We start from the raw sequence: 24,431 nt of genomic DNA on the forward strand, positions 1-24,431 counted from the left end.
TAAAGATATACAATGTGCATGATCTTATGGAAATACCATGTAATCTGTCTGGAGATGTACCAAACGACAGACGGTCTGTAAGGGGTCATTGTGATGTTGCTAGTGCATGGTTAATGCTTGTAACTGGTCTTGGAACTTCTTACAGGACAAAAAGGGTTCCAGCCAGAAGGTCCTGTGTGAAAAGGGAAACTGAGGCACGCCACCATTTTGTTTTTGTGGCTAAGTGCAAAAATGCCTACACTATTTGGAATGGGAATACCTGCATTCACACAATGTTAATTGTTGTTCAGAGAGTTGCCAGAGCTGGCCGGGATAAATTCACTACTTTCTTCAGCTCTGGGCAAAAGCACCTGACACACATGGGGATCATGCTACAAAGGCAGATCCAATTAGTTCTGGGTCTTACCAAGTTTTACCGTGGGATTCTAAGACAATGCAAGGAAGTGGTTGTCGCTATGACAGACCTTGCAGTAATTAAGCCTATTTTAGGCGAACTGGGTTCTCATACACTGATCCAGCTCTGTACTGTTGTTTCTAACATTGGGTTAGAACATGTGATGACACAGAGCCAAAACATGGGGAGGCCTATGATGCCCTCAGTGATGTTACTGGCATCACCTCCTGCATCAATTTTGCATTGGGGGTGTCACGTTACTGAATTTGAGGGAAGCAGCCAGGTCACTGCTGCACCCATAGGTGGGGGTGTTGGCCCCACAAATGGTATAAAAGGGGGCCATGTGGGGTGTTGAATAGAAGCTCACTGTCTGCTGATCCTGTGTACGCTAGTCATGCAATTGTATAATGTCTCTGTGTGTAGTTAGGAATCTGTAATCTGTGTGGATACTGAACATTTCTCTGCATGTGGTTGAGCATTGGGCAGAGCCCAGCCTATGGACATGCTAATTAGCGAGGCCCTGTGGGACAATGACACTCGATGGGCCAAGGACACACCTAAAGACTGAGGGCTGCCAGCAGGGAGCACAGGGATAGGCCGCTGGCCAGGTGACCTACTGCAGCCAAGAAGAGACCAGGAAGGGGGTATAAAGAGGCCATGTGGTGGACTCCATTTTTTGGTACTCAGCTCAGCACTTCATCCCAGAGGCAGCAGTGCAGGGATTGAAGAGCCAGGAAGAACTGTGAACCCATCCTGATCCTAGGATGCACAACAAGGACTTTTAAGCCAGCAGCTGTAACATCTCTGCTAGAGCCTGCATCGAGGACTGGGAGATTCGATGCATGTAATGTACTATCCTTTAACAACCTTACTCTCATGCTTTTCTATATTGTAGTAATAAACGTTTAGTTGTTAGATTCTAAAGGATTGGCCCAGCGTGATTTGTGGGTAAGGTCCAGAGGGTAAATTGACCAGGGATCTGTGGCTGGTTTCTTGGAACTGGACAGGACTTGTTCGGGGTAGGTGGGATTGGGTTCTAAGACCCCCCACCGGTGTATGAGGCCCGGGGCCATCTGGGGCACGGATATTGCTGGGGTGTCGGAGGGGTTTTGCTCGTGAGGCTTCAGGCAGGCTGCGGGAGCACTCGGTGTGACTGGTTTGTGGCCTGTTTGGAGAGGTCTCCAGTCTGGGGGCTGTAAGGAGCCCCGAAGTTGAGTAATTCGCCCTGAGCGGACGCCCTCAGCTGTACCCAGACCGGCTCGGTCCGTCACAAGGGTTGTGGGGAACTGCCAGGAGAGAGGTTCCCCTGGGTCCTCCAGGAACCAGAACCACTGTGTGGAGGGGGAGCGGGGGGGGATTAAGGCCAGCCAGGCTGTGAGCCCCTGCTGAGGTGCCCTGGTTCGGGAGGCTGGCGTGGGCTGGGTTTTCCAGAGACCGATGACAGGGCTTGGGGGTACACAGGCTGTGTTTAGACTGGGGCCTCCTTTCTGATCCAGCTGATGGACAGGCCCTCCTGTGGCAGGGCACCCCCTGGAGACAGCCCCCAGCCTCAGGGGGACGCCTGGCACATCTGGGCCTATAAAACGGTGCCCTGGCTCTCCCTGGGGGGTTTTGCCTTGAGAGCAAAGGGGCTCACTTCCAAGTGGGCACTTGTTCCTGGCTGCCGTTGGAGAGAAAACAACGCCCGGGGCTGGCCGGTGGGCAGGCTGGCTTGGCGACCTACCAGGGTGGAAGGCAGGGGCCTGGGGAGCCTGAGAGCCCTGCTCCCCAGGGTCCCAGGCCGGAGGCAGAGGCCGGCTGGGACCAGCCAGGGCTCCCGAGGCTCAGCGCGGGGGGCCGGGGGATCCAGGCGAGACGGACAGGCACAGCCCTGCCAGCCCAGCTGCGCCCGCGTCCGCAGCACTGGGCCACGCGGCGCTGCCACCCCGAGCCATGCCGAGCGCTCACCTGAGAAGTTCCGCGTGGCCAGCATGGTGGTGAGAATGGCCCCCTGCAAGAGAAGAGACGGGGGTCGGCACAGCCCGGGGCCCTGAGCCACGGGGAGGGGGTGGCCAAGTGGGGAAGGCGACCGAGCGCACGGGACGCTGGGTTCGCTGCTGGGGGCGCATGTGGCTCAGCCCTGGCTTCCCTCCCGCGACCCTGGGCTGGCACTGGGTGCTGGGGAGCCACGCACGGCCCCGCTGCAGCTCCCCGGGGCGAGGCTGGGTCCCTCCCTGCCAGCGCGCTGCCCGAGGGAGCCACAGACGCTGCCTGGCCGCCCTGGCTGCGGCATGGCCCCCTCCTCCCACAGCCCGGCACCTTGGGCCCCCCCCGGCTCTAGCGGGGGCGCTGGCCCCAAGGGCCCGGGGGTGGCGGGAGACGCTGGGTGAAATCCTGGCCCCACGGGCCGCAGTGGGAGTTGGGTTCATTGCAGAGCCGTCCAGCAGCATGCAAGTGCCTGCTCCTGGGAGCCCAACGGGGGATGCGCAAGGCAGGGGGGCAATCCACCCCCCAGGGACAGCGCAGGAGCTGGGGACCGGTTGGCGGTCCCTGCCGGGGGCGGGGGAGCTGTTCTCCAGCGCCCGTCTCCAGCGCCCGTCGTGCATGCTGGGCGCTGAGCTCTGCGGGCCCAGGGACGCTCGTTGCCTGCGGGGATGCCAGGGGCACTAGGCCCTGGATGTGCCATGCGACAGGGCGCGGGCCCCTCTGCAGGGATCCCACCGCCTGCTTGCCGCGGCTCCGGGAGAGCCGGCCCCAGGCGCCGCAGCAGCGTTTACCTTGAGCTTTCTCCTGGCGTTGAACTTCTTCAGACACTCGACGGTCTCCTGCCGGTGCATCATGGAGGCCACGGTGGAGCGTTGCTGCAGGAGAGGAGGGCAGAGAAGTCAGTCGCTCGGCACCAGGTGGGCAGGCGAGGGGGCAGGGCGGGGGCTGCCGAAACGGCTCCGCCAGCAGGGTCCTGCCCACCCAGAGAAGCCCCTGGAGAGACGGTGAGGTCTTGGGGCCACGGGCGACAACCCCCCGGCGGGCCCGGCAGGCCACCGGCGCTGGGATCAGCGGCAAAGGCACCAAGCCCCTTTGCACAGTGGCGAGGCCTTGGGGTCTCTGCGCTCGGGCTCCCCCAGCTGGTTAGCCCTGCAGCCCGAGGCCTGCGGCCCCAATCGGCTCAGCCGGGCCAGCCACCCTCTGCCAGCGCCGTCAGCGCGGCCGGCCAGCCCCTCGCCCCCCCCCCCCCCCACGGAGCCAGAGCGCGGGAGAACCCGGCGGTCCCGTCCCGGGCTGCGCAGGGGCGGCGGCGACACTTACGCAGACCCACGGGTGTTTCAGGGCTTCGTGGGCTGTGATTCTTTTGGCCGGGTTGATGGTTAACATCTGGTTGATGAGGTTTTTGGCTTCGGGGGTGACTGTGTCCCACTCCGGGGAAGGGAACTGCAGACAAGACACAAGGGCCAGCAGGGTTACAGGCTGGGAATCGCAGCCGTTGGGGGGTGGGGACCAGCGTTTCCCCCGGAACCCGAGGGCAGCCCAAAGCCAGCGCCAGAGTCTGCCCAGCCAATGCTGCCTTACCCCGTCTGCTCCAAGGCGAGTGGTCCCTGCCTTCTGCCTGGCCTAGAGCACACTTGAGTTCCTGCCTTGAGCCTGGCCGCGGGTCCCACCCTCGCTGAGTTAATCCCGGTTCAACGCCTCGTCCCCTGCGGTTTCCTTGTGCCGCAGACGCTGGGGCTGGCCGCGCGGGGCTGGACTGCAGGTTTTGTGGGAAGTTGGAGGTGCTGGCCATAGGAGTGGGGACAGCGGGGGCTGCTGCCCCCTGGGAAAAAGTGGGGGGGTTGTGGGATAAGCGCATTGGCTGGCTGTTGCTGCTAGCAGGTGGGCAGCGAACCGTACGGGTGTTGGTCACTAGGTTCCAGAGTTAACGGCCGGAGTGAGCGCAACAGGGGTTGTTCACGTCTCTGCAATCCCTTGCTGCAGGCTGTCACCAGAGGGTTCCCCACAAGCCCCCGGCTTCGGAAGGGAAAGAGACGGCGCGAGAGGGGGAGCCAGCGGCCGGGTGCGACGCTGCACGGCCCAGAGGAGCCCGCTCGGGTCCGTACAAGCGAGAGGGGAGAGGAGGCGCCGCAGGAGCAGGAGAAGAGCCAGCCGTCGCTCCGTCCCTGCCCGCGGAGCCTGGGTGCGTGCGGAAGAGGCCAAGCTCAGAGGGGCGAGGGAAGCGCCAGCAGGGGAGAGAGGAGGGAGGCTGCCGAATTCCAGCGAGCTAGGTGGAGCAGAGAGATACCCACTGGCCCTGCGCTCTGGGCAGTCGCATGGGGCGTCCGGACGCTCCGGGGTCCCTCCGTGCTGCTAGGGGCGTGGAGAATGAGTCGCGCCAAGGCAGAAATCTTGCCGGTGCCCTGCCCAGTGTCTGCAAGGGAGCCAGGGTTACCACACTTGTCAGCAGCCCCGGGCGAGAGGGGGCAGGGGAGCGGCAGGTGCTGGCACCCCCAGCCCGGGCAGCGCCCTGGGCCTGCCACGCCGGGGCGGGGACAGCTGGGCTTCTGCTGGGTGGCCACCAGCTACCACTGCAGCTCAGCCTCAGCCTGCGACCAAGGGGGGCAGCCTGGAGTGCTAGGAACAGGGCAGGGGGCGTTCCTGGGCCCCTGCGTGGCAGCATCGGGGCACGTGGCTCTGGGCTCGCAGAACCGCAGGGTCCACCGGGCACGTGGCCCTGCCACAGCCCCTCCAGGCAAAGAACCGAGGCCCCGGCACTCCTCCATCTCTGGGGGCCACGGAAAGAAGCTTCCTCAAGCCCCCAGCCCTTATCCAACGCCGTCCCGGGGCAGGGGGAGCAAAGGGGTTCAGCACCGAACGCCAAGGCCCAGCTGTCTCTGGGACCCGCGCCCGGGCTGCTACGCGGCAGCCAGATCTCCCCCGGACGCCAGGGGACGAGCATCCAGGAGCTGGGCTGCAGCACCCCCCAGCGGGAGGTGACACGGGCGGTGCCACTGCCCGCCACGGAGCAGCCCCCTGGCAGGAGGTAACACAGGCGGTGCCACTGCCCGCCACGGAGCAGCCCCCCGGCAGGAGGTGACACGGGCGGTGCCACTGCCCGCCACGGAGCAGCCCCCCGGCAGGAGGTGACACGGGCGGTGCCACTGCCCGCCACGGAGCAGCCCCCTGGCAGGAGGTGACACGGGTGGTGCCACTGCCCGCCACGGAGCAGCCCCCCGGCAGGAGGTGACACGGGCGGTGCCACTGCCCGCCACGGAGCAACCCCCCGGCAGGAGGTGACACGGGCGGTGCCACTGCCCGCCACGGAGCAGCCCCCCGGCAGGAGGTGACACGGGCGGTGCCACTGCCCGCCACGGAGCAACCCCCCGGCAGGAGGTGACACGGGCGGTGCCACTGCCCGCCACAGAGCAGCCCCCTGGCAGGAGGTGACACGGGCGGTGCCACTGCCCGCCACGGAGCAGCCCCCCGGCAGGAGGTGACACGGGCGGTGCCACTGCCCGCCACGGAGCAGCCCCCCAGCAGGAGGTGACACGGGCAGTGCCACCGCCTGCCATGGAGCAGCCACGGTTCACAACGGAGCAGCCCCCTGGCAGGAGGTGACACAGGCGGTGCCAGCTGCCTGCCACGGGGCAGTGCCCGGGCTCAGCAGGAGGGAGCAACGCCGTGGCATTACAGGAGTTGTGGGAGCTGGCGAGCTGGTCGCTCCCCCCAGGTACAGCCACTGCTGGTTCCAGCCCAAGGAGATGGACCTGCCCTAGCCCTTCTCCCTCCGGCCCAGCCCCGTCCACACAGGCCCTGCCACAGGGACGCAGCCTGAGCCCACCTGCTCACAGGCCCCTAAACCCGCTGGCCCTGCCCACCCAGGGAACACGTCCTGCCCAGCACGGCTTCGAACACGCCCTGTGGGTGTGGCCCCACGGAGCAGCCTCCATGCCCCCAGCAGGCTCGGTCCAGGTCCCTCACAGCGTGGGGCAGGGAGACCACACACAGGCAGTGGCACCGCCACGGGGTAAGCCACGGGGCGGGGGGCTGAGGGGCAGGCTGGCCAGCCCCCGCCCCGAGGAGGAACATGCCTGTGCTGGAAGGGCCAGCAACTTGAGGTCCCACTACAGGTGGGCACACGAGCCCCGAGGGGGCGGCCCACACGCTGGACACGAAGCCCGTGGCACGTGGGACTCCAGGCCCGTGGCCCCTGCCCGGCAGCGGGGGCTGGGACCGGGGGTGGGGCAGGGCAGGGAGGTACTCACGTCATAGGCACCCGCCTTGATCTGTTGGTACAGTTTGTGCTGGTCCTCGTCCCAGAAGGGAGGGTAGCCCACGAGCAGGATGTAAAGGATCACGCCTGGCGAGAGCAGAGTCGGGTTACGTGGGGACATGGGGGGTCTGCTCACCCCGCTGCCAGGCCCGGCTCGCGCGCTCTCCTGCCCCAGGCAGCCACGGGATCGGGGCGCAACGGCTAGCCCCAGCCTGCAGCTGCTTAGCTGCCCTGTCCGCACCCCACAGCTGGCCTCTAAACACCCCCCACGGACGCCTGTCTGCGCCTCTAAACACCCCCCACGGCCGCCTGTCTGCGCCTCTAAACACCCCCCACGGACGCCTGTCTGCGCCTCTAAACACCCCCCACGGACGCCTGTCTGTGCCTCTAAACACCCCCCATGGCCGCCTGTCTGCGCCTCTAAACACCCCCCACGGACGCCTGTCTGCGCCTCTAAACACCCCCCATGGCCGCCTGTCTGTGCCTCTAAACACTCCCCATGGCCGCCTGTCTGCGCCTCTAAACACCCCCCATGGCCGCCTGTCTGTGCCTCTAAACACCCCCCACGGACGCCTGTCTGTGCCTCTAAACACCCCCCATGGACGCCTGTCTGTGCCTCTAAACACCCCCCACGGACGCCTGTCTGCGCCTCTAAACACCCCCCATGGCCGCCTGTCTGTGCCTCTAAACACCCCCCATGGCCGCCTGTCTGTGCCTCTAAACACTCCCCATGGCCGCCTGTCTGCGCCTCTAAACACCCCCCACGGACGCCTGTCTGTGCCTCTAAACACCCCCCACGGCCGCCTGTCTGTGCCTCTAAACACCCCCCATGGCCGCCTGTCTGCGCCTCTAAACACCCCCCACGGACGCCTGTCTGTGCCTCTAAACACTCCCCATGGCCGCCTGTCTGCGCCTCTAAACACCCCCCATGGCCGCCTGTCTGTGCCTCTAAACACCCCCCACGGACGCCTGTCTGTGCCTCTAAACACCCCCCACGGACGCCTGTCTGTGCCTCTAAACACCCCCCACGGACGCCTGTCTGTGCCTCTAAACACCCCCCATGGCCGCCTGTCTGTGCCTCTAAACACCCCCCATGGCCGCCTGTCTGTGCCTCTAAACACTCCCCATGGCCGCCTGTCTGCGCCTCTAAACACCCCCCATGGCCGCCTGTCTGTGCCTCTAAACACTCCCCATGGCCGCCTGTCTGCGCCTCTAAACACCCCCCATGGCCGCCTGTCTGTGCCTCTAAACACCCCCCACGGACGCCTGTCTGTGCCTCTAAACACCCCCCATGGACGCCTGTCTGTGCCTCTAAACACCCCCCACGGACGCCTGTCTGTGCCTCTAAACACCCCCCATGGCCGCCTGTCTGTGCCTCTAAACACTCCCCATGGCCGCCTGTCTGCGCCTCTAAACACTCCCCATGGCCGCCTGTCTGCGCCTCTAAACACCCCCCACGGACGCCTGTCTGTGCCTCTAAACACCCCCCATGGCCGCCTGTCTGTGCCTCTAAACACCCCCCACGGACGCCTGTCTGTGCCTCTAAACACCCCCCATGGACGCCTGTCTGTGCCTCTAAACACCCCCCACGGACGCCTGTCTGTGCCTCTAAACACCCCCCACGGACGCCTGTCTGCGCCTCTAAACACCCCCCACGGACGCCTGTCTGCGCCTCTAAACACCCCCCATGGCCGCCTGTCTGTGCCTCTAAACACCCCCCATGGCCGCCTGTCTGTGCCTCTAAACACCCCCCACGGACGCCTGTCTGTGCCTCTAAACACCCCCCATGGCCGCCTGTCTGTGCCTCTAAACACCCCCCATGGACGCCTGTCTGCGCCTCTAAACACCCCCCACGGACGCCTGTCTGTGCCTCTAAACACCCCCCACGGCCGCCTGTCTGTGCCTCTAAACACCCCCCACGGACGCCTGTCTGTGCCTCTAAACACCCCCCACGGACGCCTGTCTGTGCCTCTAAACACCCCCCATGGCCGCCTGTCTGTGCCTCTAAACACCCCCCACGGACGCCTGTCTGTGCCTCTAAACACCCCCCATGGACGCCTGTCTGTGCCTCTAAACACCCCCCACGGACGCTTGTCTGCGCCTCTAAACACCCCCCACGGCCGCCTGTCTGTGCCTCTAAACACCCCCCACGGACGCTTGTCTGCACCTCTAAACACCCCCCATGGCCGCCTGTCTGTGCCTCTAAACACCCCCCACGGACGCCTGTCTGTGCCTCTAAACACCCCCCACGGCCGCCTGTCTGTGCCTCTAAACACTCCCCCACGGACGCCTGTCTGTGCCTCTAAACAATCCCCATGGCCGCCTGTCTGTGCCTCTAGACGCCCCCAACGGATGCCTGTCTGTGCCTGTAGACGCCCCCAACGGACGCCTGTCTGTGCCTGTAAACACCTCTCACAGACGCTTGTCTGTGCCTCTAAACACTCCCCCACAGACGCCTGTCTGTGCCTCTAAACACTCCCCCACGGACGCCTGTCTGTGCCTCTAAATTCCCCCCATAGTCGCCTGTCTGCGCCTCTAAACACCACCCACGGACGCCTGTCTGTGCCTCTAAACACTCCTCCACAGACGCCTGTCTGTGCCTCTAAACACTCCCCCACCGACGCCTGTCTGTGCCTCTAAACACTCCCCCACGGACACCTGTCTGTGCCTCTAGACGCCCCCCACGGACGCCTGTCTGTGCCTCTAAACACTCCCCCACGGACACCTGTCTGTGCCTCTAAACACCTCTCACAGCCACCTGTCTGTGCCTCTAAACACTCCCCCACGGACACCTGTCTGTGCCTCTAAACACTCCCCAACAGACGCCTGTCTGTGCCTCTAAACACTCCCCCACCGACGCCTGTCTGTGCCTCTAGATACCCCCCACGGACGCCTGTCCACGCCTCTAGACACTCAGCCAACGGATGCCGGTTGGAGCTGAGCACCTAGCCTGCTTGGGCACTGCTGTAAAACCCACAAGCTGCCTTTCTGCATCCTTAGGTGCCTAAACCCCTTGGGCAATCTGTCCTTAATTGATGCCCAAGGAGAGCTTGGCAGAGCTGGGGTTTGAGCCCACCTTAGGAGGCAGGAGCCGGGGGCTCAGCCCAGAGCAGGGGGCAGGCGCCCGGCAGACACGGACCCGTCACTAACGGGGAAGGGCTGAGAGAAGCCACGAGAATGACCACGAGAAAACACCCCGGGCCCCGCGCACGCGCCCTTACCGCACGCCCAGATGTCCACGGGTTTGCCGTAGGCCTCTTTGCGCAGCACTTCGGGCGAGAGGTAGCCGGGGGTGCCAGCGAAGCCTGGGGAGAAACCACAGAGCTAAGGCCGTGTCGGCGCGGCTGCCGCGGGCAGAGGGGCGGGGGCGGGGGCTCGGCCACTCACCAAACCAAGCCTGCTGGTCCCCCTGCACCTCGATGGCCAGGCCGAAATCTGCCAGCTTCACGGCCGCCCCTTTGCACTTGCTGGCGAGGAGCAGGTTCTCCGGCTGCCGTGGGAGCAGGTCCGGGTGCGAGGGGCAGGGGAGGGGGAAAGAGAAGAAGGACGAGAGCGGGTTTGCAGACGCTGGCGAGCAGCCCGAGGAGCGGCGCGAACGGAGCCACGAGGCAGTCGGTGCGTCCACGCGGCCCGGCCGGCCCCTCTCTGCCCCGTTGCTCTCGGTGACCCAGACCCGCTCCCCCCACCACAGCGGGAAACCCACTTCGGGCGCATTCCTGGCCCGCAAGGCCTCCAGCTGCCTGACCCATGGGCAAGTCCATCGGGCGTGGCCTCTGGGCACGTTCCACGCAGCCTCTGGGCTTGGGGCCAAAGCCCTCGGCCCTGGGCTCACAAGAGAACAGGGTGGCAGGGACCTGGAACACCCCCCCCTTCGGCTACAGTGTGGGGGATTCCCAGAGCGCCCCGGCCCCGCCAGGCCCACCCATGCAACACAAACGCCAAGGCCTCCCTCCGCCATACACAGAACGGGCGTCCCCCTCGGCCACCCTCCTGGGGCACAGGCATGACCAGCTGGCGCGCCGGGTTGGGGGCACGGCTCTGCTGGTGCCCCTGATCAATCTGCCGGAGCGCGGCGGAGCCGGAGGGCTCAGAACGGCCCCCGGGGAGCTCTGGAAATGGGCCGGGAATGCCGGCTCCGAACCGGCACAATAGCGGGGTCGTGCACCCCGGCCAGGGCGTCGCCCCCAGTGACTGTGCCAAGGAGCCCTGCCCCCGCCCTGCCGGGACCGGGCCCTGCACACGCCGGGGGGTCTCAGAACATCCCCATGAGCGGAGGGTGGTGGCCTGCGGGCAGATGCGAGCCACGGAGCTTGGGCCCTGGACCCCCACCCTGCGCCCCCTGGGGCCAGCGCCCCTCCCACAGCCCATTCCTGCACCAGCGTCCTGAGCAGGGGACAGGCCCGGGGGTCCATGCCCTGGGCCAGAGTGCAAGGGCCCCCCGGGGGCCAGCAGCCCCCCAGATACAGCCATTTCCGGGGTGCAGATGCCTTAGGCTGGGTGATGAAGGAGGCTGCTGCCATTCCCCAGTGCCCGGCCTTCCCCTCCCCTCCCCTGCCCAGCCCTGCATCACCACCGCACTGCACCCGGAGCCAGGCACCCATTGGCTCCATGCCACTGGGCGCCGCACAGCCCCTGCCCTGCCACCGCCCCAGGGCACAACGGGCAAGAAACCAGCTCCCGGGGCGCGACTGCAGCACCAGCAGGACCCCTCCCCCGGCACTGGCACCACTGCAGCACCGGCAGCACCCCTCCCCCGGCACTGGCACCACTGCAGCACCGGCAGCGCCCCTCCCCCGGCACTGGCGCCACTGCAGCACCGGCAGCGCCCCTCCCCCGACACTAGTGTCACTGCAGCACCGGCAGGGCCCCTCCCCCGACACTGGTGCCACTGCAGCACTGGCAGTGCCCCTCCCCCGACACTGGCGCCATTGCAGCAACGGCAGCGCTCCTCCCCCGGCACTGGCACCACTGCAGCACTGGTAGCGCCCCTCCCCTGGCACTGGCGCCACTGCAGCACTGTCAGTGCCCCTCCCCCGGCACTGGCACCACTGCAGCACTGGCAGCGCCCCTCCCCCGGCACTGGCACCACTGCAGCACTGGCAGCACCCCTCCCCCGGCACTGGCGCCACTGCAGCACTGGCAGCGCCCCTCCCCCAGCACTGGCGCCACTGCAGCACTGGCAGCGCCCCTCCCCCAGCACTGGCGCCACTGCAGCACTGGCAGCACCCCTCCCCTGGCACTGGTGCCATTGCAGCACCAAAAGTGCCTCTCCCCCACGCAGTGCCCATCCTCTTGGCACCAGTGCCACTCTGGTACTGGCAGCGCCCATCCCCCAATACTGGCCCCACTGCAGCACTGGCAGTGCCTCTCCCCCACACCGCACCCATCCCCCCAACACTGGCACCACTCCAGCACCGGCAGCGCCCGTTCTCCTGGCACCGGGCACCACTCCAGCACCGGCAGCACCCCTCCCCCACGCAGAGCCCACCTCCGCAGCGTCGGCACCGCCCCCGCACTGGTTCCAGCTCCCCCCAAACAGTAGCACGTGCTAGAGCCCAGCTCCCTGGCCTTGCTGCGGCACGGTCCCTCCGCACGTGCCCAGGAGCCCGGCTGCATCCCTCCCCTCCGTGAAGGTTCCACGCTCTCCCGCCACGCGGGCAGCCCCAGGCACTGTGCCCCATTGTCCCACGGCAGCACAGCTCCGTGCCCGAGAGCCCAGGCCCGTCGCCCCAGCTCCGTCAGCTATTACAGCAGGGCTCCAAACACCAGAGCCTAGCTCTATCATCCTGTTACAACAGGAGCCATAGACCAGCTCCATCACCTTGTTACAGCAGGACTCAAGGCCCCAGAGCTAGCTCCATCATCCTCTTTCAGCAGGACTCCAGGTGAAAGCACCGAGCTGCACGCTCCCACTATGACAGGACACCACGTGCACCAGCCCAGTGTCAAGCACCAGAGACCTGCTCCAGCATCCCTCTGCAAATGACTCAAGGTACCAGCCTCCACGCTCCAAACTGCTACAGTTTGATTCCATGTTCACAAGCCTCGCTCTAGCTCCCCCGTGCAGCAGGACTCCAGGGGCCAGAATCAAGCCCCATCATCCCATCACAGCACAAAGTGATGTCCTAGAGCCCAGCTCCATCACTTCCTAACATGACTCTGCCTTTGAGAGCAGTCCGACTCCTACAGTCCGACTCCTCACGGGAGAGCCCAGCTCTATCAACCTACTATGGCACATCTCCAGGAATCAGAACTGAGCTCCATCACCCCAGCACAGCACCGCTCCACATGTGAGAGCCTGGCTCCATCACCACAGCACAGGATCACTCCACACGCGAGAGCCCGGCTCCGTCACCCCAGCACACGATCACTCCACACGCAAGAACCCGGCTCCATCACCCCAGCACAGCACCGCTTCACACACAAGAGCCCGGCTCCGTCACCCAAGCACAACACCGCTGCAGATGAGAGCCTGGCTCCATCACTTTATTACAGCAAGCCGAGGGCCCGACTCAGTAGCCCCATTCCAGCAGGACTCCAAGTGCCAGACTTTGGTTCAGCTACCACCTTATGGCACAACCGGAGCCCAGACATGAAAAAGTCCTACTTTCCCCAGGCGGGACACACACAGCCGTGGTCTCCCAGGGAACGTCCCCTTTGCCTGTAACATCTCCTGGGTTTGAGGGGCTGTTCCGTAGGGCTGGGGGCTGGGGCCTCACCCTGGGTGCCACCGAAGGGGAACTGCTCCGCATCTCCCCAAAGCCTGGGAGGGAAAGACGGGCAGCGGCAGAAGCCTTGGGTGGAATCCAGGCCCGAGGGAACCCCGCCACCAGTTCGGCAGCCTATTTCCAGCTCTCTTGGACACGCCCCCACCCCCGCCCCCGCCCGAACCGCCCCTGCTCCAGTTCACCACTCGGGAGGGGGTCACAGAGAACAGGCAGAAGGTAAACCAGGCACAGGGCGAGCAGGCAGCTGGCCAGGGTGTTTCTCCGCAGGCGGCCTGCCCACGGGGGGGGGGGGGGAGTGGGAGCAGGGGTTGCATGTGGCAAAGGGGAAGGAAAGAGGGAGGAAAAGGCCTGGCTAGGAACTGAACTTTTCGTCCATCGGCTCCCAGGACCCCGTCCCAGGCAGCGGCCACAGCAATCCGCTCACGCTCGCCTGCCCCTGCTGCGCACAGCGGATCCTTCCTGGCCATGGGGCTGGGCGCCCGGCCAATGCCCGGGGCAGTGTGAGCCACGGGGCACCCCGCGGGGGAGCCACGGCACTGACCACGCAGAGGGTGGGTGCCAGGAGGGGGTAAAAGAGCCCTCCCTGATTTCGGAGGTGGGAGGCCAGAGCCATTCCCCCCGCTAACGGGCCAGCTCCCCTCTTGCCACACGACTGCCCCCTTGGCCAGCTCCCAGGAATTCTCCAGTCGCCCTACCCTGCCAGCGGCGAGAGGGGCAGCTCCGGCTGTCGCTTCTGGGTGGCAACAAACTCCAGCCCCTACGGGGGGGAAGGGGGTGGACGGCGGATCCAAGATGCTGTGGGGGCGGAAGGGGGTGGATCCCAGCTGCTGTGAGGGGGGGTGGATCCCAGCACTGTGGGGGGGGGGGCGGATGGCGGATCCCAGCTGCTGTGAGGGGGGGTGGATCCCAGCACTGTGGGGGGGGGGCGGATGGTGGATCCCAGCTGCTGTGAGGGGGGGTGGATCCCAGCACTGGGGGGGGGGCGGATGGCGGATCCCAGCTGCTGTGAGGGGGGGTGGATCCCAGCACTGTGGGGGGGGGGGCGTATGGCAGATCCCAGCTGCTGTGAGGGGGGGTGGATCCCAGCACTGGGGGGGGCATATGGCAGATCCCAGCTGCTGTGAGGGGGGGTGGATCTCAGCACTGTGGGGGGGGGGGGCGGATGGCGGATCCCAGCTGCTGTGAGGGGAGGTGGATCCCAGCACTGTGGGGGGGGGGGGCGTATGGCGGATCGCAGCTGCTGTGAGGGGGGGTGGATCCCAGCACTGTGGGGGGGGCAGATGGCGGATCCCAGCTGCTGGGGCGGGCAGGGGGCTGGATCCCAGCCAGTGCTCCATGGCGTTCTCACTGCCCCCCGGCTGCGGGATCGGGGCGCCCTGCCCAGGTGGTTCCGGCCTCTTGCCCACAGGCCCCTGCAGCAGCCTTGGGCCTGGCCGCGCCGGAGCTCGCTGGGAAACACACACAGGTACAAAGACGGACGGACGGACGGACAGAGCAGCGGGGTCGAAAACTCACCTTGAGGTCTCTGTGGACGACCCCCATTTGATGGCAATGGAGAACAGCCTCCAGGATCTGCTGGATGCAATGACTGCATGCAAACACCAGGGGGCGTGTTAGTTCATGGTGCGTGGTACAACCACAGGGGCTGGCGGGGCGCGGGAGGGGGAGGGGAGGATGCTGGGGGGCAGGGGGGAGGAGGGGAGAGGGACACTCAAGGAGTCGGGCTCCCTCTCGGTATCTACCTGCAAAGGCGCTGCCCTGAGATCTGGAGCCGAGGCTCCAGGGCGCGGGGGGCGTCTCTAGAAGAGCAGCCCTGTGCCAGGGCCAGGGGCCCAGGAGCCAGGAGGGAAGACACGAAGGGCGGAGGGGAGCAGAGCGTTCGGGGCTGGCGTTGATGGAGCGGGTCCGTCATCCGCCCTCCTCCGACATCTCTTTCCCCCCTGCTCTGGGCCCCTGGGGAGGAGCTGCGGGCAGGGGACGTGCGCCATGCCGGGAACCCGCAAATCCCCCTCTCCAAACAACCCTGCCAGCAGGAAGGGGCGGTGCCAGATGTGGTGAAGGAACCAGCAGAGAGCCACCCCGCCACGCCCCTCCGAAAGAGCACGGACAGCCGTGCCCGACGTGGCTGCCCACACCTCCTCCCCTGCCTGGCCCCGGGGCTCCCGGGGGGCCACCGTAGACCCAATACCGCACCCTGCCGAGCCCCGTTCCTCCACCAGGCCTGTCCACACAACCCAGCCGGGTCCCGGATCACAAGCAGGGCCCTGAGCAATCCTCTTCGCCTCCCCGAAGGGGGCCCAAGGAGGCTGGCGAGAGGCTGTTCCCAGTGGGGCGGATGCAGAACGAGGAGCAACGGGCTCACGTTGCGGTGGGGGAGGTCTAGGTGGGATATTAGGAAAACCTATTTCCCTAGGTGGGTGGGGAAGCCCTGGGCTGGGTTCCTGAGGCAGGGGGTGGAATCTCCGTCCCTAGAGGGGTTTAAGTCTCGGCAGGACCGAGCCCTGGCTGGGTTGATTTCATTGAGGTTGGTCCTGCCTTGGGCAGGGGGCTCTGTGCATCCGTCCGCCCCCTCCCCCCCACTCTGTGACCTCCTGGCGTCTCTCCCAACCCTCGTCTGCCATGAGTCTCACCCCCGCCGCCCCCGCCGGCAGCCCCCAGGCGGTCCCGGCTCCGGCCCAGCGCAGAGGGGCAGGCGCCTGGCATTCCACACCCCAGCGGGCGACGGTGCCCAGGGGCACCTGGCTGGCCACACGCTGGGCACACAGATTGCGATGCATGGCCTGCGCCCTTGGGGCTCAGCTCACAGCTCCTGGGGAGCAGACAGGGAGCCCAGGCACATGGTTTGAGTAGGCCCTACAGAAACGCTGCGGTGGCGTGTTCGGCCCTAGGGAGCCAGGCTTTCGTGGCATCGCCTCCGGCCCAGCAGGGCATCCCGCACTGGAAAGCTTTGGCCCTGGACTCTCCCGGAAGGTGCCAACCTGCAGCACCCCTCCACTCTCACACTCCTGAGCTATGGGGCAGGGCCGTCCGCATGACACAGAGAGGAAACTGAGGCCCCGGGAGGAAGGGCGCGGTGGCACAGACTGAGTATCTCGTCTGGTCCTGCAAACCTTCCCCTCCCATCACTGATCCTTGTCCCGGGCCTGCCCCATGATAACAATGCCCCTGCCAACTCCTTTCCTGACAGCCTGGCCCCCCCGCCTCCGACCCCACGGGCCAGGCAGCTGCAAGAGCGAAGAGCAAGGCCGCCTGCCCCCGGCCCCGGCACGGGCCCTGTCCTTGCAAGGCAGTGGGCTGGGGGGGCCTCGGACCTCTTTGTGTCCCTCTCCCTCCCCCCGGCCCGTACGCAGTCCTAAGCCCTGACCACCCCGGGCTCCCAGGTCTCTTCTGGGGCCCCTTCCCGGCGTCTTTGTGGGTCCCTGTTCTTGGAGACAATGCTCGTCGCCCATTGCCTTGGAAAGGAAGGGCAGCTCCAGGCTGGGCACCCCTGGGTGCGGGAGAATCTCCGCGGGGGGGAGGGGGGGCCTGTGCTTTGCAGAGGTGGCGCTTGCTGGACTCCGAAAGCAGAGCCGAGCCCTCTGTCTGCGCGGGGGCCCGAGGCAGGAGAGGGCGGATGGTGGGAAAGCGCTCGAGGGCTAGGAGGGATTGACCCCCACCCGCACATGGCCGCCTCTTCCAAGCCAAGCCAAGGGCATCCCACTGACCACGGGGGTAAAGGGAACGCCCCCGTCAGCCACGGGGTTCAGTCAGGGCCTCGCACTGAGTCCCAAACACAAAGACCCCAGGCCTGGGGCAACTGACTCACACGGAAAGAGTGAAGAATGCCTTGCCTGGAGAAGAGATGGTCCAGAAGATGGCTAGCAGTTACACAACACAAGCAAGCACGGGGCAAGAAGGGGGGACGTTCCCGGGACGGCCAGGGGCTTGAATTGGATGAACAATACAGGGATGAACTCAGAAAATGCTTCCTGCAATGAGATCTCTTAGGCTGGGGAAAAGTCTTTCCTGCGAAGACCCTCATTTGAGACATTTTAAAAACAACCTGGAAGAAGCCCAGGTGAATCAATTGTAGGAACCAATAAAAAATAATAAATAGCACATGGAAGAAAGGGGAAGTTGATAGTAAGTTAGGAATTGTAGAAAATTGATAAGGGAAGCCAAAGACACAAGGCGAACTCTGGCCAGCAAAGTTAAGGACAATAAGGAGGTCTTTTAAAATATATTAGGAACAAAAAGCATCTGTGACGTAGTGGGGGGTACCTTGCTGGGGCTCTGGGCAACCTCTGCTGTCTGTAGCACGACCCAGCAGGGCAGGGGGTGAGTCATTATGCAAAGGGGGCTCCAAACCTGTCTGACCAGCTACCCCCCAGGGAGAGAAACAGAGGAAGGTGGAATGCTGCCCTGGCTGGGGGGCAGGGCTGGAAGAGGGTTGGTTAGTTTCTGTCTGGGAAGCAGGGGAGAAGGAGCTGGGGAGGGGGCTGGGATTGTAGGGCCCAGCCCCCCCATCTCAAGGGGGGGCACTGAGGCCTCTTAGCCCCAGTTCCTGTAACCAGATGACATCTGTGCTGTGCTGTATCCTGGAGAAGCAATAAACTCCCCCTATTCTACCGGCCGGGGGAGTCTGTTTGTGCCATTTCGGGGGTGCAGGAGACGGGAAAACCCCAACGCATGGTCACAGCATCCTGACAATGGAATCAGTCCATTGTTAGATGGAAATGATAGAACTATGAATAATAATATAGAAAAGGCAGAAGTGTTCAGGAAATATTTCTGCTCTGCATTTGGAGGAAAAAATAGATGATGTCATCTCTTCCCATTCTGCTAGTATTTCAGGAAGACATTAAGCTGCAGCTACTGAAGCGAGACGTTTTAAAAATCAGCAAGTTCAGATCCTTTGCATGCAAGAGTTGTAAAAGGGCTGGCCGAGAAGCTCACTGGACCATTACTGCCGATTTTCCATACGCATGCTCCAGAAGACTAGAAAAATGCTCCTGTTGTGCCAGTTTTCAGAAATGGTAAATGGGACGACCTGGGTACTCATAGGTATCAATCCGGCAAGATAATGAAGTGGCCGACACAGAAGGTGACCATCAAGATCTGCAGGAGCAGCATGCACTGCAAAGGCAGCCAACACCGGTTTATGAAGACGCCCTGGCCAAATGACTTGGACATCTTTCTGGAGGCGGGTAATAGCTTGGACCGGCGACGGCATTGGATCTGGTACCAGCCACGCTTGCACTGCCGGCCGCGACGCCCAGAGTGGGCACGGCGCACGTGGAACGGATCGGAAAGCGGCCACGTGCCCAGGCTCACGCTGCTGAGTGGCCAGGCGGGTGCATTTCCTGGCTTTGCACTAGCTCACGTTTTTATCAATGAGGTGGAAACCCCAATGCGAAGCGTGGCCGTTTGCAGGGGCCGGACGCCCAGGAGGGAGAGAGCGAAGCGCCAGGCCCCGGAGAAGGGAGATTGCTGCTGTGCGGGCGGCGGGCGGCCCGTGGAGGGGCCCTCTCGCCGCAGAGCTCCAGCCCCGCTCAGTAGTTTGAAGGTTTCCTGGTGCAGCTGCTCGCGTTGCCAGGCTCCGGCACGGTTGCTAAGTTGTTCTGGCTGCTCGGCTGAGCAGGCGCCTGCTCCCGGACTCCGTGTTCCACCGTGGCGCGTGGGCGGGGTGTGAACGGACGGGCCGGGAGGCGCCGGGGCCGTGCATTTGACTCTCTGCGGGAGAGGGGCAGGACCCCAGGCCCTTGGAGCTCCAGGGAGCACAGGGCCCCAGTGTCAGCACAGGGCAGGCGGCCCTGGCCCTGGGTCCTGTGCTTGCGGGTACTGCAGGGAAGTGGAGCTCAATGGTCGGAGCACTCCTGCCTGCCTGATCACAGGAACAGGCTGCCCTGCCCCCAGGTCTTCCTTCTGCTAGGATGCCGTCCCTGAATGCCCCTGGGTTAGTGCAGCAGGCCAAAAACCAGCAGAGACTGGGAGAGCCACTGAGTCCCTGCTCAGCTCACTGCGGCTGCACCGGCCCAGCTGCCTGCCTGAGCCCCCTCGCACGGCCAGGGTCCCCGCACCACATGCCCGAGCCCCCTCGCACGGCCAGGGTCCCCGCACCACATGCCCGGGCCCCCTCGCACGGCCAGGGTCCCCGCACCACATGCCCGAGCCCCCTCGCACGGCCAGGGTCCCCGCACCACATGCCCGAGCCCCCTCGCACGGCCAGGGTCCCCGCACCACATGCCCGAGCCCCCTCGCACGGCCAGGGTCCCCGCACCACATGCCCGGGCCCCCTCGCACGGCCAGGGTTCCCGCACCACATGCTCGGGCCCCCTCGCACAGCCAGGTTCCCCGCACCTCCTACCCTGGACCCCTCACACGGCTCGGCTCCCAACACCGCCTGCCTGTCCAGGCCTCCTTTCATGGCCGGCTTCCCCACACCGCCTGCCCTGGCCCCCTCGCACCGCCGGGCATCCCACACCGCCTGCCCTGGCCCCCTCGCACCGCCGGGCACCCCACACCGCCTGCCCTGGCCCCCTCGCACCGCCGGGCACCCCACACCGCCTGCCCTGGCCCCCTCGCACGGCTGGGCTCCCCACACCGCCTGCCCTGGCCCCCTTGCACAGCTGGGCTCCCCACACTGCCTGCCCTGGCCCCCTCGCACCGCCGGGCACCCCACACCGCCTGTCCTTGCTCCCTCGCACGGCTGGGCTCCCCACACCGCCTGTCCTTGCTCCCTCGCACGGCTGGGCTCCCCACACCGCCTGCCCTGGCCCCCTCATACCGCCGGGCACCCCACACCACATGCTCGGGCCCCCTCACATGGCCAGACTCCCTGCACCTCCTACCCTGGTCCCCGCGCACTGCTGAGCTCCTCACACCACCTGCCCCATCCTGGGACCCCTCGCACAGCCGGGCTCCCAACACTGCCTGCCTGTCCAGGCCCCCTTTCACGGCTGGCCTTCCCGCACCACCTGCCCTGGCCCCCTCGCACGGCCAGGCTCCCCTCACTGCCTACCCTGGCCCCCTCGCACGGCCAGGCTCCCCTCACTGCCTACCCTGGCCCCCTCGCACGGCCAGGCTCCCCTCACTGCCTACCCTGGCCCCCTCGCACGGCCAGACTCCCCTCACTGCCTACTCTGGCCCCCTCGCACGGCCAGGCTCCTCACACCACCTGCCCCAGCCTGGGCCCCCTCGCACAGCTGGGCTCCCTGCACCGCCTACCCTGATTCTCTCACTCGGCTGGGCTCCCACACCACCTGTCCAGGCCCCCTCGCACAGCTGGGCTCCCTGTGCCACCCTCGCACGCTTGCACAGGCAGGATCTCCAGCCCCGTCTCCCTGTTGAGCAGCACAGCTGCCGCCAGGGTGCCAGCCGGGCAGAGGCTGGGACTGTCTGTGTTGCAGGGCACCCCACGCTGGTTCCCCGGCACGTGAGCAGGACCACACCCAGGAGCCGGTGGGCACCTGCTCCCGAGCCGCCCTCAGCATAGAGCCCAGAAGGGCCCTGGGCCGCCCGCCTGCCACACGCTGGGACCTTCCCCCGGCTCTCTCCAGCCCGGGAGCCACAGGGTCTGGGCCCGCCTGGGCAGGGGGAGCTGCGCACGCCCTGCCGAATACGCTGCCAACCCCTGGCCCCGCACGGACACCCTGGCTTGTTCGCACGCCCCGCCGAGGGGCCAAGGGGGCAGCCGGCGGAGGAGTGGGCACCGCCCCCCAGCTGCGCTGGGGCCCCCGGCTTGGGGGGCTGCCAGGCCCGAAGGGAAGAGCTGGGGTCGCTGCCCAGCGGGGGGAGGCCGGGGCCATGTGGCGGGCAGGGCGCCTGAGCAATCCCCAGCAGCAGGGTGACGTCGGAGGAGACACCAGTGTGGGCAGAAGTCTGATCCGGGCAGAGGGGTGGGTGGGGCGTGGCCGTGGGGCTACGTGAAGGGAAGTCCAGCCCCACAAGTCCCATGGGGCACTGGTGCTTAGGCCCAGCTTCCGCCCCCCCTCAGCCAACACCAACGAGCCCCCAGCCCTGCCCCGGGCTGAACAGGGCGCCTGCCACTGCCCTGGGCCAGGGCACCCGTGCCGTGCCGGGAAGAAGGCGCCCCTGGGCGCACGCGGTCCTCGCCGGTCCGGGAGACAGGAGTGGCAGCCATGCGGGCACAGGGGAGGGCGGCAAACAAGACAAGAGACGCAAGGGGGGGAAGGGAGGGGGCGGGGGGGATGAGACAGTGAAATGCGAATCGAATCGAGCTGCCCGGCTGAGGGGGCGAGTCTTTGTCGGAAGGGGGGCTGGTCCCGGGGCGTCTCCTGTCCAGCCTCAGCCCTGCCTGCCCTGCCCGGCCGCAGCGCGGTGTCCAGGCGCCCTGAGCGCGGATCTAACCCCTCGGCCCTGGACAGCAGCTCCCGCCCTGCCCCGCCCCACCCCGAGACTCACAGCTTCTGGGGGAGGCCTGGGGGCGAGAGGCGATACTGACCTTCAAGTCCCTGTGCACAATGGCATAGTGGTGCATGTAAGTTACGCTTTCTAAGAGCTGATGGATACAGTGACTGCAAAACAAAACGGGGAGGAAGGGAGAGAGAGAGCGGGTGAGGGGGGGCGGGAGAGGGGCAGACGCGGGAGACGGGCCGGGCAGGTCCCGAGGGGGCGGGCGGGAGGGTCGAAGGCACAGGAGGAAACCCAAAGGGGGCGGGCAGGAGCCGACGTGCGGAGGGGGCGAGGCGGGAGCAGAGGGACAGACAGACAGAGGGACGGGGGACGGGGTGGAGACGGGGACGAGAGAAGGAGAGAAACAATGTTGTGAAAGCTCAGAGACCACAGGGGTATCACGGCGGGGGGGGGGGGGCGGGTCATGGCGCCAGGGGCCGCGTGCGGCCAGGGCCGGGGGGCAGCCCCAGAGGCGAGGGGCAGGGCGGGGATGGCGGGGCCAGTCCAGCTCCAGCAAGTGCGGGGCGGGGAAAGGGCCAAGGTGGGGGGTCGCGTCTGGGGGTCTGGGAACTGCTGACTGGGCAAAGGGGCCCTGCTACCTAGTCCAGGGCGGGCGAGCCCCTTGCGAACAGCAGCTCCCTCGGCGCCCTCCAGCCCCTCCAGCGCCCTCTGCCAGGGGGTCCCTGAGCGTCCCCCCGGCCCTGCCCTGCCCTCGCCCCGCCCGCAGCCCCTGCCAGCCCTGAGCGTCCCCCCGGCCCTGCCCTGCCCTCGCCCCGCCCGCAGCCCCTGCCAGCCCTGAGCGTCCCCCCGGCCCTGCCCTGCCCTCGCCCCGCCCGCAGCCCCTGCCAGCTGGGCACCCCCCCCCCCAGCCCTGCCCTGCCCTGCCCTCGCCCCGACCCGCAGCCCCTGCCAGCCCTGAGCGTCCCCCCGGCCCTGCCCTGCCCTCGCCCCGACCCGCAGCCCCTGCCAGCCCTGGGCACCCCCCCCCTGCCCTGCCCTCGCCCCGCCCGCAGCCCCTGCCAGCCCTGGGCACCCCCCCCCCCCGGCCCTGCCCTGCCCTGCCCTCGCCCCGACCCACAGCCCCTGCCAGCCCTGGGCACCCCCCCCCCCCGGCCCTGCCCTGCCCTCGCCCCGCCCGCAGCCCCTGCCAGCCCTGAGCGTCCCCCCGGCCCTGCCCTGCCCTCGCCCCGACCCGCAGCCCCTGCCAGCCCTGGGCACCCCCCCCCCAGCCCTGCCCTCGCCCCGACCCGCAGCCCCTGCCAGCCCTGGGCACCCTCCCCCAGCCCTGCCCTCGCCCCGACCCGCAGCCCCTGCCAGCCCTGGGCACCCCCCCCCAGCCCTGCCCTGCCCTTGCCCCAACCCGCAGCCCCTGCCAGCCCTGGGCACCTCCCCCCCGGCTCTGCCCTGCCCTCGCCCCGACCCGCAGCCCCTGCAGCCCTGGGCACCTCCCCCCCGGCTCTGCCCTGCCCTCGCCCCGACCCGCAGCCCTTGCAGCCCTGGGCACCCCCCCCTCCAGCCCTGCCAGTGCCCCTCGCCCCAACCAGCAGCCCCTGCAGCTATTCCTAGCTTTGGGCCCAGCAGCTCTGCTCATGTCCCCGGTGCCCCCGGCTCCGACCTACCTGCGTGGGGCTCTGTGGATCTCAGCCGTGGGCAGGCGCCGCCCGCGGAGCCGCGACAGCGGATGGGAGAGGCCCCGGCTGCGGACCCTCCCGGAGGAGCCTGGGCTCCACGGTGAGAGCCCCACGGCTCCACCCCGGCCGTGGCTGGAGGGGCCTCGCGGCCCCGGAGCAGCAGCAGCGGGAGGAGGCCGAGCCGGCACGGAGCTAGCTGGGCCTCGGGCGCCCTGCCTGGGCCCTGCCTCCTCCGCGTGGAGCAGGCCCCACGGGCTGAGGGGGGGCCAGCCCACAGGGTGTGGGGGGGGCTCTCAGGCCTTGGGAGCTCTCTGGGGACCAGGGCGATGGGTGGGGAAGTGACTCTGCAGCTCCCCCCCCCGCCAGATCACAAAGCAACCCCGAACCTGCTCCCCTGCCCCCCACAAGGCACGCCGGGCTGCGAGGAGCCTGCAGAGAGGCAGCATGGACTAGTGGGTAGAGCTCCAGAGCCAAAACCCCCTCCCCTGCCCCTCGTCATCAGCCACAGCAGCAGGGACAGACCTGCCGAGCTGTGTGCCCTGGGACAGCTAACCCGGGGGCGGGGGCTCTCAGCACTGACAGTCCAGGGGGGGGTAGATGGGCAGCTGCGCAGAGGGAGAAACTGATTAGAACCTGCCACCAGCCCCCCCCACCCTGTCACTGCCCCTCCTCCCACCCCCAGCCCTGCCCCCCGCCCTGTCACTGCCCCTCCTCCCACCCCCAGCCCTGCCCCCCGCCCTGTCACTGCCCCTCCTCCCACCCCCAGCCCTGCCCCCCGCCCTGTCACTGCCCCTCCTCCCACCCCCAGCCCTGCCCCCCGCCCTGTCACTGCCCCTCCTCCCACCCCCAGCCCTGCCCCCCGCCCTGTCACTGCCCCTCCTCCCACCCCCAGCCCTGCCCCCCGCCCTGTCACTGCCCCTCCTCCCACCCCCAGCCCTGCCCCCCGCCCTGTCACTGCCCCTCCTCCCACCCCCAGCCCTGCCCCCCGCCCTGTCACTGCCCCTCCTCCCACCCCCAGCCCTGCCCCCCCGCCCTGTCACTGCCCCTCCTCCCACCCCCAGCCC

At 66.8% G+C, this 24,431-nt stretch overlaps 1 protein-coding gene across 25 annotated transcripts in view; it reads right to left on the bottom strand.

Moving 5' to 3' along the window:
• The window catches only part of LOC102463425 (calcium/calmodulin-dependent protein kinase type II subunit beta), a 125,523-nt gene that overhangs the window by 44,679 nt on the left and 56,413 nt on the right, over positions 1-24,431 (bottom strand). For 19 of the 25 annotated variants that reach the window (XM_075911104.1, XM_075911102.1, XM_075911108.1 and 16 more), the window contains exons 6-12: positions 14,858-14,930; positions 10,002-10,104; positions 9,836-9,919; positions 6,607-6,701; positions 3,680-3,802; positions 3,151-3,234; positions 2,342-2,384 (exon numbers count right to left, since the gene is read on the bottom strand). In XM_075911104.1, the coding sequence (XP_075767219.1) occupies positions 2,342-2,384; positions 3,151-3,234; positions 3,680-3,802; positions 6,607-6,701; positions 9,836-9,919; positions 10,002-10,104; positions 14,858-14,930 (605 nt within the window). Of the gene's footprint in view, positions 1-2,341; positions 2,385-3,150; positions 3,235-3,679; positions 3,803-6,606; positions 6,702-9,835; positions 9,920-10,001; positions 10,105-14,857; positions 14,931-21,785; positions 21,859-24,431 lie in introns of all 25 variants that reach the window. The other 6 variants (XM_075911103.1, XM_075911097.1, XM_075911121.1 and 3 more) reach the window with 2 other exon arrangements.

This window comes from Pelodiscus sinensis, chromosome 28, assembly GCF_049634645.1.
Source record: "Pelodiscus sinensis isolate JC-2024 chromosome 28, ASM4963464v1, whole genome shotgun sequence".
NCBI classification, from domain to species: Eukaryota; Metazoa; Chordata; order Testudines; family Trionychidae; genus Pelodiscus; species Pelodiscus sinensis.